The following is a 13198-nucleotide window of genomic DNA, read 5'->3' on the forward strand; positions in this document are numbered from 1 at the left end:
CCTTCTGAAGCTGTCTAAGCATCTACATCATGGAAGAAAACAGAGCGAACTTCAACTTCAGGGCTTCTCAGAAAATCAGTAAGCCTACAAAAGTACTGACCAACCTTTTCCATTCATATTGATGTCATGGCAATATAGCTACAGAATCAGTGTAACAGGCACATTTACAACTTTTATTAAAATTCCTCCTTGCCCATCGTCTGACTTCAGGCCTCGGCTGCTTTTCTTCAAGTCCCAGACTTGTGATGCTATGCTTGCTACTCTAATTAATTTTAAAATTCTCTGGAATAAGTGATAAACATGGGGCTATATAAGTATCTGGGACGAGATGAAGTCCTTGTAACATTAGGCTTATCCCAGTTCACGCCACGAGCAGACACAACGACCTGCATCCTAGCAGGACAGGCTCCTCTCAGATGTCACAGAAGACAGACTAGATTGGTAACGAGAAACTGAACAGCAAGAAACTGCCCTGATCACCAGTTGCGGGGTGAGAGGAGTGGGGGGGGTGAAGTCTGGCTGTTGACCTGGAAGGTTTCATGCCTTTACATACAAACTGACAGTACCAAGGAGAAAAAGTTCCTTAACTTAATAAATAGAAAAGGAATTCTTTAAAATTTAAATTTAAAGACATATGTACCTTTTTGAATTACGGTTTTCTCAGGGTATATGCCCAGCAGTGGGATTGCTGGGTCAGGTGGGAGGGCGAAGCTGGGGTGAAGTGAGAGTAGCATCGACATATATACACTACCGAATGTAAATAGTTGGCTGGTGGGAAGCAGCCGCATAGCACAGGGAGATCAGCTCGGTGCTTTGCAATGACCTAGAGGGGTGGGATAGGGAGGATGGGAGGGAGGCTCAAGAGGGAGGGGATATGGGGACACGTGTATGCATATGGCTGATTCACTTTGTTGTGCAACAGAAACTAACACGGTATTGTGAAGCAATTATACTCCGATAAAGATCTATTAAAAAAAATATGTACCATTTTATTGATTTGGGGTTTTTTTAAAGATAAATTTATTTATTTTTGGCTGCACTGGGTGTTTGTTGCTGCGCGCGGGCCTCCCATTGCGGTGGCTGGTCTCGTTGCAGAGCATGGGCTCTAGACTGCAGGCTCAGTAGTTGTGGCGAACAGGCCCAGCTGCTCCGCGGCATGTGGGATCTTCCCGGAGCAGGGCTCAAACCCATGTCCCCTGCACTGGCAGGCGGATTCCTAACCACTGCGCCACCAGGGAAGTCCCTGATTTTTGTTTCTGATTTTAAAATTCACAAGAGCCCTCAGATACTGCCACGTACATGCTTTTATGCATACTTTTTAAACTGAGTTTTCTTTAGAGCTTTAGATGCAAAAAAAGTGAAGAACCCATTTTCCCCCTGACCTTCATAAGAAGAGCAAAAATATTAGAAAGGCTAGTCACTCCTTAAAACTGGCCTTAAGTACTTTTCCTGTGATATACATTCAAAACATGTATTTGACATATGTTTCTTTGTTTTCACATCTTTATCAGAGTATAATTGCTTTACAATAGTGTGTTAGTTTCTGCTGTATAACAAAGTGAATCACTATACATATACATCTATCACCATTTCTCCTCCATCTTGCGTCTCCCTCCCACCGTCCTTATCCCACCCCTCTAGGTGATCACAAAGCACCGAGCTGATCTCCCTGTGCTATGCGGCTGCTTCCCACTAGCTATCTACTTTACATTTGGTAGTGTTTATATGTCAATGCTACTCTCTCACTTCGTCCCAGCTTCCCCTTCCCCTTCCCCATGTCCTCAAGTCCATTTTCTACATCTGCATCTTTATTCCCGTCCTGCCCCTAGCTCCTTCAGAACCATTTTTTTTAGATTCCATATACATGACATATGTTTCTTGCTTAAGGAGTTTTCATAAGAACTCTTGCTATCCTTAGCACTTTAAAATTAAGAGGGAAAAAAAGTATCCTTCTTAATCACATCCATCTACTAATTACCTAAACTATGCAACATTCATGGGTTTGGCCTGGTTTCATTTTTCTCTATATGCCACTGATCCCATCTTTGGCAGGAAAAAGACCCTGCATTTCTAGAGGCAGCACAACTAATTATACTAGTTTATCTCCCGTTACCTTATCAAACAAATAACCAAAACGAAAATGATACTATGCTAGAAAAGAACAAAAACACAACGTCCTCAATTTTATTTGCCAATCAACAGGACCTACAGAGCCACACAGCACAGATGGACCAATTTCTGCCTCTGTGAATTTTAAACTGCCTTTTACAACATTTCTCTGGTTCTGATGAGCCAGGTTCCACAATATGTCGGCTCGTGAAATTCAAGCAACTGTGCCTTCCTGTAAGCTCCTTCACTCAGCCTCAGCCATAAACTGCACATTGCCTATAAAAGAAACATGAAGTTATTCCAAACTGCCACGCACAGCAGAAACAGCATACAAATGTGTATGGGACGCCTGCAAGTGTTTTTGCTCCTACAGGATGCCCAGAGACCACGGGCCTGCAGTGTCATCCTGAGGGACACAGCACGCGCTGCTGTGACTCTAAGGAGTGCCAGAGAGGGAACCGCACTCACACGTCGTGACACCTGTGAGAAATGGAGCACATCCTCCTCTGTCCTCTGCAGTTGAGAAGGACACATGGTGAGGGGACCTGGTACACATACCCGTGCACATTGTTTAAAGAACTCCAAGCAGCTGCATGTGCTCTGATCTATGAGGCCCTTGTCATGATACTGTTATATGAAAAACTGGACTCCTGAGCTTATAGCCAAAGGACCCAGAACAATGTAAGGAGAGGTTTTTCCACCAACCACGTGTATGCATTGTAATATATACCTTCCTAACATCAAGTTTATAATATTTCAGAAAACAATAGTTGTAGCACACCAATGATTCTTGTGACTTTCTTTACTCAAAAATAAAAGAGGCACAAAAATACAGAACTAAAATGTCCAATATCATCTGAAATAGCAGGTTCACCGAAAGATTTAAAGGTAAACTTGAACTGGGTTGGGGGGGGGGGATTAATTATAATTATTAGAGAGTGAATGAATTGTTTTTCAAGAAAGGTATCTCAGGAAAACGCTGACCAACGGGGTAGGCGGTTATTCAACCTTCCGCTTTTAGGGGGGAACCGACAGGTCTCAGGGTCTCCTGGGCAGCAGGAGCCGCTCTGAGAAGGCCCTCTTCCGGATGCAGCTGACGTGGGTCTTCACAGAAGAATGGACCCTTTCTCAGGCTCACCTCTGGCAAGATTAACCAACCACCCACAAGCACGTTCACTTCCAGGAGCAAGTCAGATAGATACATCTCAATACACAGCCATCTCTAGGCATCACATTTGCTATCTGTAACACATGGCACACGGCTGGTGGCTTTAGAAGACAAAGTGGGGACCCAGGGAGAAGATGCCGGCGCTGAGCACCCCTACGCATCACGCTCCAGAGTGCGCAGGTCCTCCAGGAGCTCCTGGGCCACGGCCTGCAGGTGAGGGTTGCGGCTCTTGGCCATGGCCAGGATGCGCTGCAGGGGCAGGGAACTCCGGAACTCCGAGGCCAACCTGGAGAAGACTTCTGGCTCCAGAACCACAGACTGGACAAGGCGCAGCACGTGAAGACACACCTCTGTGTCTGGATCTAGAGGGGAAGAGGTAACACTTCTGGTTAGAATAAAACCTTCTACAGGGACCTTGGGGCAGAATCCACCCCTCAGGGGTTCTTGGCCTCTCTGAACAATGAATGTGACAGTTTAGTAAACTATGAGCTGACCCCAAACAGTGCCACTTCTTTTTTTTTTAAACATCTTTATTGAAGTATAATTGCTTCACAGTGGTGTGTTAGTTTCTGCTTTATAACAAAGTGAATCAGCTACACATATACACACGTTCCCATATCTCCTCCCTCCCGCATCTCCCTCCCTCCCACCCTCCCCATCCCACCCCCCCAGGCGGTCACAAAGCACCGAGCTGATCTCCCTGTGCTATGCGGCTGCTTCCCACTAGCTATCTATTTTACATTTGGTAGTGTATATATGTCCATGACACTCTCTCACCCTGTCACATCTCACCCCTCCCCCTCCCCATATCCTCAAGTCCATTCTTTAGTATGTCTGTGTCTTTATTCCCATCTTGCCACTAGGTTCTTCATGACATTTTTTTTTTCCTTAGATTCCATATATATGTGTTAGCATACTGTATTTGTTTTTCTCTTTCTGACTTACTTCACTCTGTATGACAGACTCTAACTCCATCCACCTCATTACAAAAACCTCCATTTCATTTCTTTTTATGGCTGAGTAATATTCCATTGTATATATGTGCCACATCTTCTTTATCCATTCATCCGATGATGGACACTTAGGTTGCTTCCATGTCCTGGCTATTGTAAATAGAGCTGCAATGAACATTTTGGTACATGACTCTTTTTGAATTATGGTTTTCTCAGGGTATATGCCCAGTAGTGGGATTGCTGGGTCATATGGTAGTTCTATTTTTAGTTTTTTAAGGAACCTCCATACTGTTCTCCATAGTGGCTGTATCAATTTACATTCCCACCAACAGTGCAAGAGTGTTCCCTTTTCTCCACACCCTCTCCAGCATTTATTGTTTGTAGATTTTTTGATGATGGCCATTCTGACCGGTGTGAGATGATACCTCATTGTAGTTTTGATTTGCATTTCTCTAATGATTAATGATGTTGAGCATTCTTTCATGTGTCTGTTGGCCATCTGTATATCTTCTTTGGAGAAATGTCTATTTAGGTCTTCTGCCCATTTTTGGATTGGGTTGTTTGTTTTTTTGTTATTGAGCTGCATGAGCTGCTTGTAAATCTTGGAGATTAATCCTTTGTCAGTTGCTGCATTTGCAAATATTTTCTCCCATTCTGAGGGTTGTCTTTTGGTCTTGTTTATGGTTTCCTTTGCTGTGCAAAAGCTTTTAAGTTTCATTAGGTCCCATTTGTTTATTTGTGTTTTTATTTCCATTTCGCTAGGAGCTGGGTCAAAAAGGATCTTGCTGTGATTTATGTCATAGAGTGTTCTGCCTATGTTTTCCTCTAAGAGTTTGATAGTGTCTGGCTTTACACTTAGGTCTTTAATCCATTTTGAGTTTATTTTTGTGTATGGTGTCAGGGAGTGTTCTAATTTCATACTTTTACATGTACCTGTCCAATTTTCCCAGCACCACTTATTGAAGAGGCTGTCTTTTCTCCATTGTATATTCTTGCCTCCTTTATCAAAAATAAGGTGACCATATGTGCGTGGGTTTATCTCTGGGCTTTCTATCCTGTTCCATTGATCTATATTTCTGTTTTTGCGCCAGTACCAAAGTGTCTTGATTACTGTAGCTTTGTAATATAGTCTGAAGTCAGGGAGCCTGATTCCCCCAGCTCCATTTTTCGTTCTCAAGATTGCTTTGGCTATTCGGGGTCTTTTGTGTCTCCATACAAATTGTGAAATTTTTTGTTCTAGTTCTGTGAAAAATGCCTGTGGTAGTTTGATAGGGATTGCATTGAATCTGTAGATTGCTTTGGGTAGTACAGTCATTTTCACAATGTTGATTCTTCCAATCCAAGAACATGGTATAGATTCTCTCCATCTATTTGTATCATCTTTAATTTCTTTCATCAGTGTCCTATAATTTTCTGCATACAGGTCTTTTGTCTCCTTAGGTAGGTTTATTCCTAGATATTTTATTCTTTTTGTTGCAATGGTAAACGGGAGTGTTTTCTTAATTTCACTTTCAGATTTTTCATCATTAGTATATAGGAATGCAAGAGATTTCTGTGCATTAATTTTGTATCCTGCTACTTTACCAAATTCATTGATTCTAGTAGTTTTCTGGTGGCAGTTTTAGGATTCTCTATGTATAGTATCATGTCATCTGCAAACAGTGACAGCTTTACTTCTTCTTTTCCAATTTGGATTCCTTTTATTTCTTTGTCTTCTCTGATTGCTGTGGCTAACACTTCCAAAACTATGTTGAATAATAGTGGTGAGAGTGGGCAACCTTGTCTTGTTCCTGATCTTAGTGGAAATAGTTTCAGTTTTTTACCATTGAGAATGATGTTGGCTGTGGGTTTGTCATATATGGCCTTTATTATGTTGAGGAAAGTTCCCTCTATGCCTACTTTCTGCAGGGCTTTTATCATAAATGGGTGTTGAATTTTGTCGAAAGCTTTCTCTGCATCTATTGAGATGATCATATGGTTTTTCTCCTTCAATTTGTTAATATGATGTATCACGTTGATTGATTTGCGTATATTGAAGAATCCTTGCATTCCCGGAATAAACCCCACTTGATCATGGTGTATAATCCTTTTAATGTGCTGTTGGATTCTGTTTGCTAGTATTTTGTTGAGGATTTTTGCATCTATGTTCATCAGTGATATTGGCCTGTAGTTTTCTTTCTTTGTGACATCTTTGTCTGGTTTTGGTATCAGGGTGCTGGTGGCCTCGTAGAATGAGTTGGGGAGTGTTCCTCCCTCTGCTATATTTTGGAAGAGTTTGAGAAGGATAGGTGTTAGCTCTTCTCTAAATGTTTGATAGAATTCGCCTGTGAAGCCATCTGGTCCTGGGCTTTTGTTTGTTGGAAGATTTTTAATCACAGTTTCAATTTCAGTGCTTGTGATTGGTCTGTTCATATTTTCTATTTCTTCCTGGTTCAGTCTCGGTAGGTTGTGCATTTCTAAGAATCTGTCCATTTCTTCCAGGTTGTCCATTTTATTGGCATAGAGTTGCTTGTAGTAATCTCTCATGATCCTTTGTATTTCTGCAGTGTCAGTGGTTACTTCTCCTTTTTCATTTCTAATTCTATTGATTTGAGTCTTCTCCCTTTTTCTCTTGGTGAGTCTGGCTAATGGTTTATCAATTTTGTTTATCTTCTCGAAGAACCAGCTTTTAGTTTCATTGATTTTTGCTATTGTTTCCTTCATTTCTTTTTCATTTATTTCTGACCTGATCTTTATAATTTCTTTCCTTCTGCTAGCTTTGGGGTTTTTCTGCTCTTCTTTCTCTAATTGCTTTAGGTGCAAGGTTAGGTTGTTTATTCGAGATGTTTCCTGTTTCTTGATGTAGGCTTGTATTGCTATAAACTTCCCTCTTAGCACTGCTTTTGCTGCGTCCCATAGGTTTTGGGTTGTCGTGTCTCCATTGTCATTTGTTTCTAGGTATTTTTTGATTTCCCCTTTGATTTCTTCAGTGATCACTTCGTTATTAAGTAGTGTATTGTGTAGCCTCCGTGTGTTTGTATTTTTTACACATCTTTTCCTGTAATTGATATCTAGTCTCATAGCGTTGTGGTTGGAAAAGATACTTGATACGATTTCAATTTTCTTAAATTTACCAGGGCTTGATTTGTGACCCAAGATATGATCTATCCTGGAGAATGTTCCATGAGCACTTGAGAAAAATGTGTATTCTGTTGTTTTTGGGTGGAATGTCCTATAAATATCAATTAAGTCCATCTTGTTTAATGTATCATTTAAAGCTTGTGTTTCCTTATTTACTTTCATTTTGGATGATCTGTCCATTGGTGAAAGTGGGGTGTTAAGGTCCCCTACTATTATTGTGTTACTGTCGATTTCCCCTTTTATGGCTGTTAGTATTTGCCTTATGTATTGAGGTGCTCCTATGTTGGGTGCATAAATATTTACAATTGTTATACCTTCCTCTTGGATCGATCCCTTGATCATTATATAGTGTCCTTCTTTGTCTCTTGTAATAGTCTTTATTTTCAAGTCTATTTTGTCTGATATGAGAATTGCTACTCCAGCTTTCTTTTGATTTCCATTTGCATGGAATATCTTTTTCCATCCCCTCACTTTCAGTCTGTATGTGTCTCTAGGTCTGAAGTGGGTCTCTTGTAGACAGCATATATATGGGTCTTGCTTTTGTATCCATTCAGCCAGCCTGTGTCTTTTGGTGGGAGCATTTAATCCATTTACATTCAAGGTAATTATCGATATGTATGTTCCTATTCCCATTTTCTTAAATATTTTGTGTTTGTTATTGTAGGTGTTTTCCTTCTCTTGTGTTTCTTGCCTAGAGAAGTTCCTTTAGCATTTGTTGTAAAGCTGGTTTGGTGGTGCTGAACTCTCTCAGCTTTTGCTTGTCTGTAAAGGTTTTAATTTCTCCATCAAATCTGAATGAGATCCTTGCTGGGTAGAGTAACCTTGGTTGTAGGTTTTTCTCCTTCATGACTTTAAGTATATCCTGCCACTCCCTTCTGGCTTGCAGAGTTTCTGCTGAAAGATCAGCTGTTAACCTTATGGGGATTCCCTTGTGTGTTATTTGTTGTTTTTCCCTTGCTGCTTTTAATATGTTTTCTTTATGTTTAATTTTTGATAGTTTGATTAATATGTGTCTTGGCGTGTTTCTCCTTGGATTTACCCTGTATGGGACTCTCTGTGCTTCCAGGACTTGATTAACTATTTCCTTTCCCATATTAGGGAAGTTTTCAACTATAATCTCTTCAAATATTTTCTCAGTCCCTTTCTTTTCCTCTTCTTCTTCTGGGACCCCTATAATTTGAATGTTGGTGCGTTTAATGTTGTCCCAGAGGTCTCTGAGACTGTCCTCAGTTCTTTTCATTCTTTTTTCTTTATCCTGCTCTGCAGTAGTTATTTCCACTATTTTATCTTCCAGGTCACTTATCCGTTCTTCTGCCTCAGTTATTCTGCTATTGATCCCGTCTAGAGTATTTTTAATTTCATTTATTGTGTTTTTCATCGTTGCTTGGTTCCTCTTTAGTTCTTCTACATCCTTGTTAAATGTTTCTTGCATTTTGTCTATTCTATTTCCAAGATTTTGGATCATCTTTACTATCATTATTCTGAATTCTTTCTCAGGTAGACTGCCTATTTCCTCTTCATTTGTTAGGTCTGGTGTGTTTTGACCCTGCTCCTTCACCTGCTGTGTGGTTTTTTGTCTTCTCATTTTGCTTACCCTACTGTGTTTGGGGTCTCCTTTTCACAGGCTGCAGGTTCATAGTTCCCGTTGTTTTTGGTATCTGTCCCCAGTGGCTAAGGTTGGTTCAGTGGGTTGTGTAGGCTTCCTGGTGGAGGGGACTAGTGCCTGTGTTCTGGTGGATGAGGTTGGATCTTGTCTTTCTGGTGGGCACGTCCACGTCTGGTGGTGTGTTTTGGGGTGTCTGTGGCCTTATTATGATTTTAGGCAGCCTCTCTGCTAATGGATGGGGCTGTGTTCCTGTCTTGCTAGTTGTTTGGCATAGGGTGTCCAGCACCGTAGCTTGCTGGTCGTTGAGTGAAGCTGGGTCTTGATGTTGAGATGGAGATCTCTGAGAGATTTTCGCCGTTTGGTATTACGTGGAGCTGGGAGGTCTCTTGTGGACCAGTGTCCTGAAGTTGGCTCTCCCACCTCAGAGACAAAGCCCTGATGCCTGGCTGGAGCACCAAGAGCCTTTCATCCACACGGCTCAGAATAAAGGGGAGAAAAAAATAGAAAGAAAGAAAGAGGATAAAATAAAATAAAATAAAGCTATTATAATAAAAAATAAGAAAAAAAATTATTAAGAATAAATGTATTCAGGGCTTCCCTGGTGGTGCAATGGTTAAGAATCTGCCTGCCAATGCAGGGGACACGGGTTCGAGCCCCGGTCTGGGAGGATCCCACATGCTGCGGAGCAACTAAGCCCGTGAGCCACAACTACTGAGCCTGCGCGTCTGGAGCCTGTGCTCCGCAATGGGAGAGGCCGCGACAGTGAGAGGCCCGTGCACCGCGATGAGGAGTGGCCCCCGCTCTCCACAGCTGGAGAAAGCCCTCGCACAGAAACGAAGACCCAACACAGCCAAAAATAAATATAAATAAATAAATAAATAAATAAATAAATAAAATTTTTTTTTTAAAAAAAGAAATGTATTCAGAAAAAAAATTCTTTTTTAATTTTTAAAAATAGATTTATTAATTTTTTTATAGTAAAAAATAATAAAAAATTTATTAAGAAAAAAATTTATTAAGAAAAAAAATTTTTTTTAATTTTTTAATATAAAAAATATGAAAAAACTTATTAAAAATTTTTTTTAATTTCTAAAAATAGAAAATAAGGAAAAAATTATTAAGAAAACATTTATTAGGAAAAAAAATTTTTTTTAAGTAAAAACAAAACAAAACAAACAAACAAACAAAAAAACACGGATAGACCTAACCCTAGGACTAATGGTGAAAGCAAAGCCATACAGACAAAATCTCACCCAGAAGCATACACATATACACTCACAAAAAAAGGAAAAGGGGAAAAATTAATATATCCTGCTCCCAAAGTCCACGTCTTGAATTTGGGATGATTCGTTGTCTATTCAGGTATTCAACAGATGCAGGCACATCGAGTTGTTTGTGGAGCTTTAATCCGCTGCTTCTGAGGCTGCTGGGAGAGATTTCCCTTTCTCTTCTTTGTTCATACAGCTCCCGGGGTTCAGCTTTGGATTTGGACCCTCCTCTGCGTGTAGGTCGCCTGAGGGCGTCTGTTCCCCGCCCAGACAGAACGGGGTTAAAGGAGCAGCTGATTCGGGAGCTCTGGCTCACTCAGGCCGGGGGGAGGGAGCGGTACGGAGGAGGCGGGGCGAGCCTGCGGCAGCAGAGGCCGGCATGACGTTGCAGCAGCCCGAGGTGCGCCGTGCGTTCTCCCGGGCAAGTTGTCCCCGGATCACGGGACCCTGGCCGTGGCGGGCTGCACAGGCTCCCGGGAGGGGCGGTGTGGAGAGTGACCTGTGCTCGCACACAGGCTTCTTGGTGGTGGCAGCAGCAGCCTTAGCGTCTCCTGCCCGTCTCTGGGGTCAGCGCTGATAGCCGCGGCTCGCGCCCGTCTCTGGAGTTCGTTTAGGCGGCGCTCTGAATCCCCTCTCCTTGCGCGCCGCGAAACAAAGAGGCAAGAAAAAGTCTCTTGCCTCTTCGGCAGCTGCAGACTTTTTCCCGGACTCCCTCCCGGCTAGCACCGAAGCCCGAGCCTCAGCTCCCAGCCTCCGCCTGCCCCGGCGGGTGAGCAGACAAGCCTCTCGGGCTGGTGAGTGCTGCTCGGCGCCAAGCCTCCGTGCGGGAATCTCTCCGCTTTGCCCTCCGCACCCCTGTGGCTGCGCTCTCCTCCGCGGCTCCGAAGCTTCCCCCCTCTGCCACCCGTAGTCTCCGCCCGCGAAGGGGCTTCCTAGTGTGTGGACACCTTTCCTCCTTCACAGCTCCCTCCCACTGGTGCAGGTCCCGTCCCTATTCTTTTGTCTCTGTTATTTCTTTTTTCTTTTGCCCTACCCAAGTACGTGGGGATTTTCTTGCCTTTTGGGAGGTCTGACGTCTTCTGCCAGCGTTCAGTGGGTGTTCTGTAGGAGCAGTTCCACGTGTAGATGTATTTCTACTGTATCTGTGGGAAGGAAGGTGATCTCCACGTCTTACTCTTCCGCCATCTTGCCCCTCCTCCAGTGCCACTTCTTGATGCAAAAGCTTAGCTCATACGAGGAGCATGACAATGTCACCCCCTAGTAACATTCCACCTTCCAATGTTACAATCACATAACTTTAAAATGCTCAACTGAAAATACGAGGGCTTTTCATGTAGTTTTCTGTAATTCTGCCCAGGCATAAGATTGTTTTAAGAGGTATTACTTCATTTTCACTCCACGTGCAGCAAAGCCCTGAGAGACCACATACAGATATGGCATCTCTTCAGGCCACTGAGTTCCGCAAAGTCACAGCTGCAACACTCAAAGTGAATTCCGTTTTTCCGTGTGAATGCTCTCTGGAGTTACAGAACCTGGCAGCCCTGCATATACTGTAGCAACCACTAAAAAGCAGCTGGACTGAAACAACAGCCCAACACAAGTTATAACCTTTAACCACCGGGGATCCAATTCTCCTCACCATGTCTCTCTACTGGGAGCCTTTAACATGCCACTGATTCTTGATTAGATATTGTAATTGGAACCAGACTCAAAATCAGTACCTCCTTCTTAGCACTACACTTTAAAAACCTTTTAAGAAGTAAGTGGACTGAGAGAGTAGACTGAGCAAACCCTCAGTGGGAACTGCCATAGCACCAAGGCCCCGGAGCCCCTCCCCGCTGAGCGAGAGCCGCCAGGGCTCAGGGAAGACTGCTGTGCTGGGAAGCGGAAAACAAGCCTGCCCTACCCGGGCCCAGACCGTTGAAGCGCTCCTATCTGGGGAAGGGGAAGGAAACTTGCTCTGGCACAAGAACTGCCAAAGACACAGGCAGAGCGGCTGCCACAGGGAGGAGGACAGGATCACGGGGAAGGCGCCACTCAGATGCAGGTGGATGGGAGCTGAACCAAAACAACAGAGAACTCCCCTGCGTCCTCCAGCGGCCCAGCAAACACCCAGCGGCCAACAAAAGCAGTCTACAGCAGCAGCAGGAGGGGCAATAGGATGGAAGGAGACCCCTCCGAGGCACAGACCCAGAGGAAAGGCCCGCTGCTGGGGGTGGAGGCTGACAAAGGACTCTGGCAACTCAGTCCTCACCCGCAGCACAACGAAGGAGAAGACTGGAAACCAGCGGCACAGAGGTCACCACAGAGACAAAACCCACACCAGCCCAACGCCCACACCGACAGCCCCGCAGAACAGGAGGTGTAAACACTCTCTATGTACCTCATTCTCTCCTGCAGAGGTTGGTGCACTGCGGCCCAAGGGCCAAATCCAGCCCAGGACCTGTTTCTGCACAGGCTGTGAGCTAAGGTTGGTTCTTACATTTTAAAGAGTTATCTTAAAAGAAAACAAAACAGAAGAATAATATGCAACAGAAACCACACATGACGCTCAAAGCTCAAAGTATTTAATAGCTAGCTCCTTACAGGAAAAGTTTGCTGACCTCTGCTCTACTGCCCTCCACACAATGTCCAACACTCAATCAGAAATTACAATGACAAAGCAAGGGAAACAAAACCCCACTGCAGTAATAAAGTAATCAGCAGAGCCAGACTCAGAGATAACCCAGACTTAGAAACAATTAGAAAAGGAATCTGAAATAAATATGATTAATAGATGGGAAAGCACTGTTTTAGGGTTCTTTCAGTATACCTGGAGCAGTACAATATTATTTAAAGATTTTTAATGTTTCAATTGAAAATCTTTAACTGTGATTAATTAATTAATATAATTAATTAATCACAGTTAATTAAAGATTGTATTGTAAACCCTAGGGAAAATACTAAAAAGAGTTTTTAAAATGTAAATGATAAG

At 43.0% G+C, this 13198-nt stretch overlaps 1 protein-coding gene across 11 annotated transcripts in view; it reads right to left on the bottom strand.

The window, feature by feature from the left end:
* Positions 1-2936: 2936 nt before the first annotated feature.
* The window catches only part of HSF2BP (heat shock transcription factor 2 binding protein), a 90913-nt gene continuing 80651 nt past the window's right edge, over positions 2937-13198 (bottom strand). For all 11 annotated transcript variants that reach the window (XM_068547168.1, XM_068547167.1, XM_068547166.1 and 8 more), the window contains one exon: positions 2937-3639. In XM_068547168.1, the coding sequence (XP_068403269.1) occupies positions 3431-3639 (209 nt within the window). In that variant the 3' untranslated portion in view covers positions 2937-3430. The remainder of the gene's footprint in view (positions 3640-13198) is intronic.

This window comes from Eschrichtius robustus, chromosome 6, assembly GCF_028021215.1.
Source record: "Eschrichtius robustus isolate mEscRob2 chromosome 6, mEscRob2.pri, whole genome shotgun sequence".
Lineage (NCBI taxonomy): Eukaryota > Metazoa > Chordata > Mammalia > Artiodactyla > Eschrichtiidae > Eschrichtius > Eschrichtius robustus.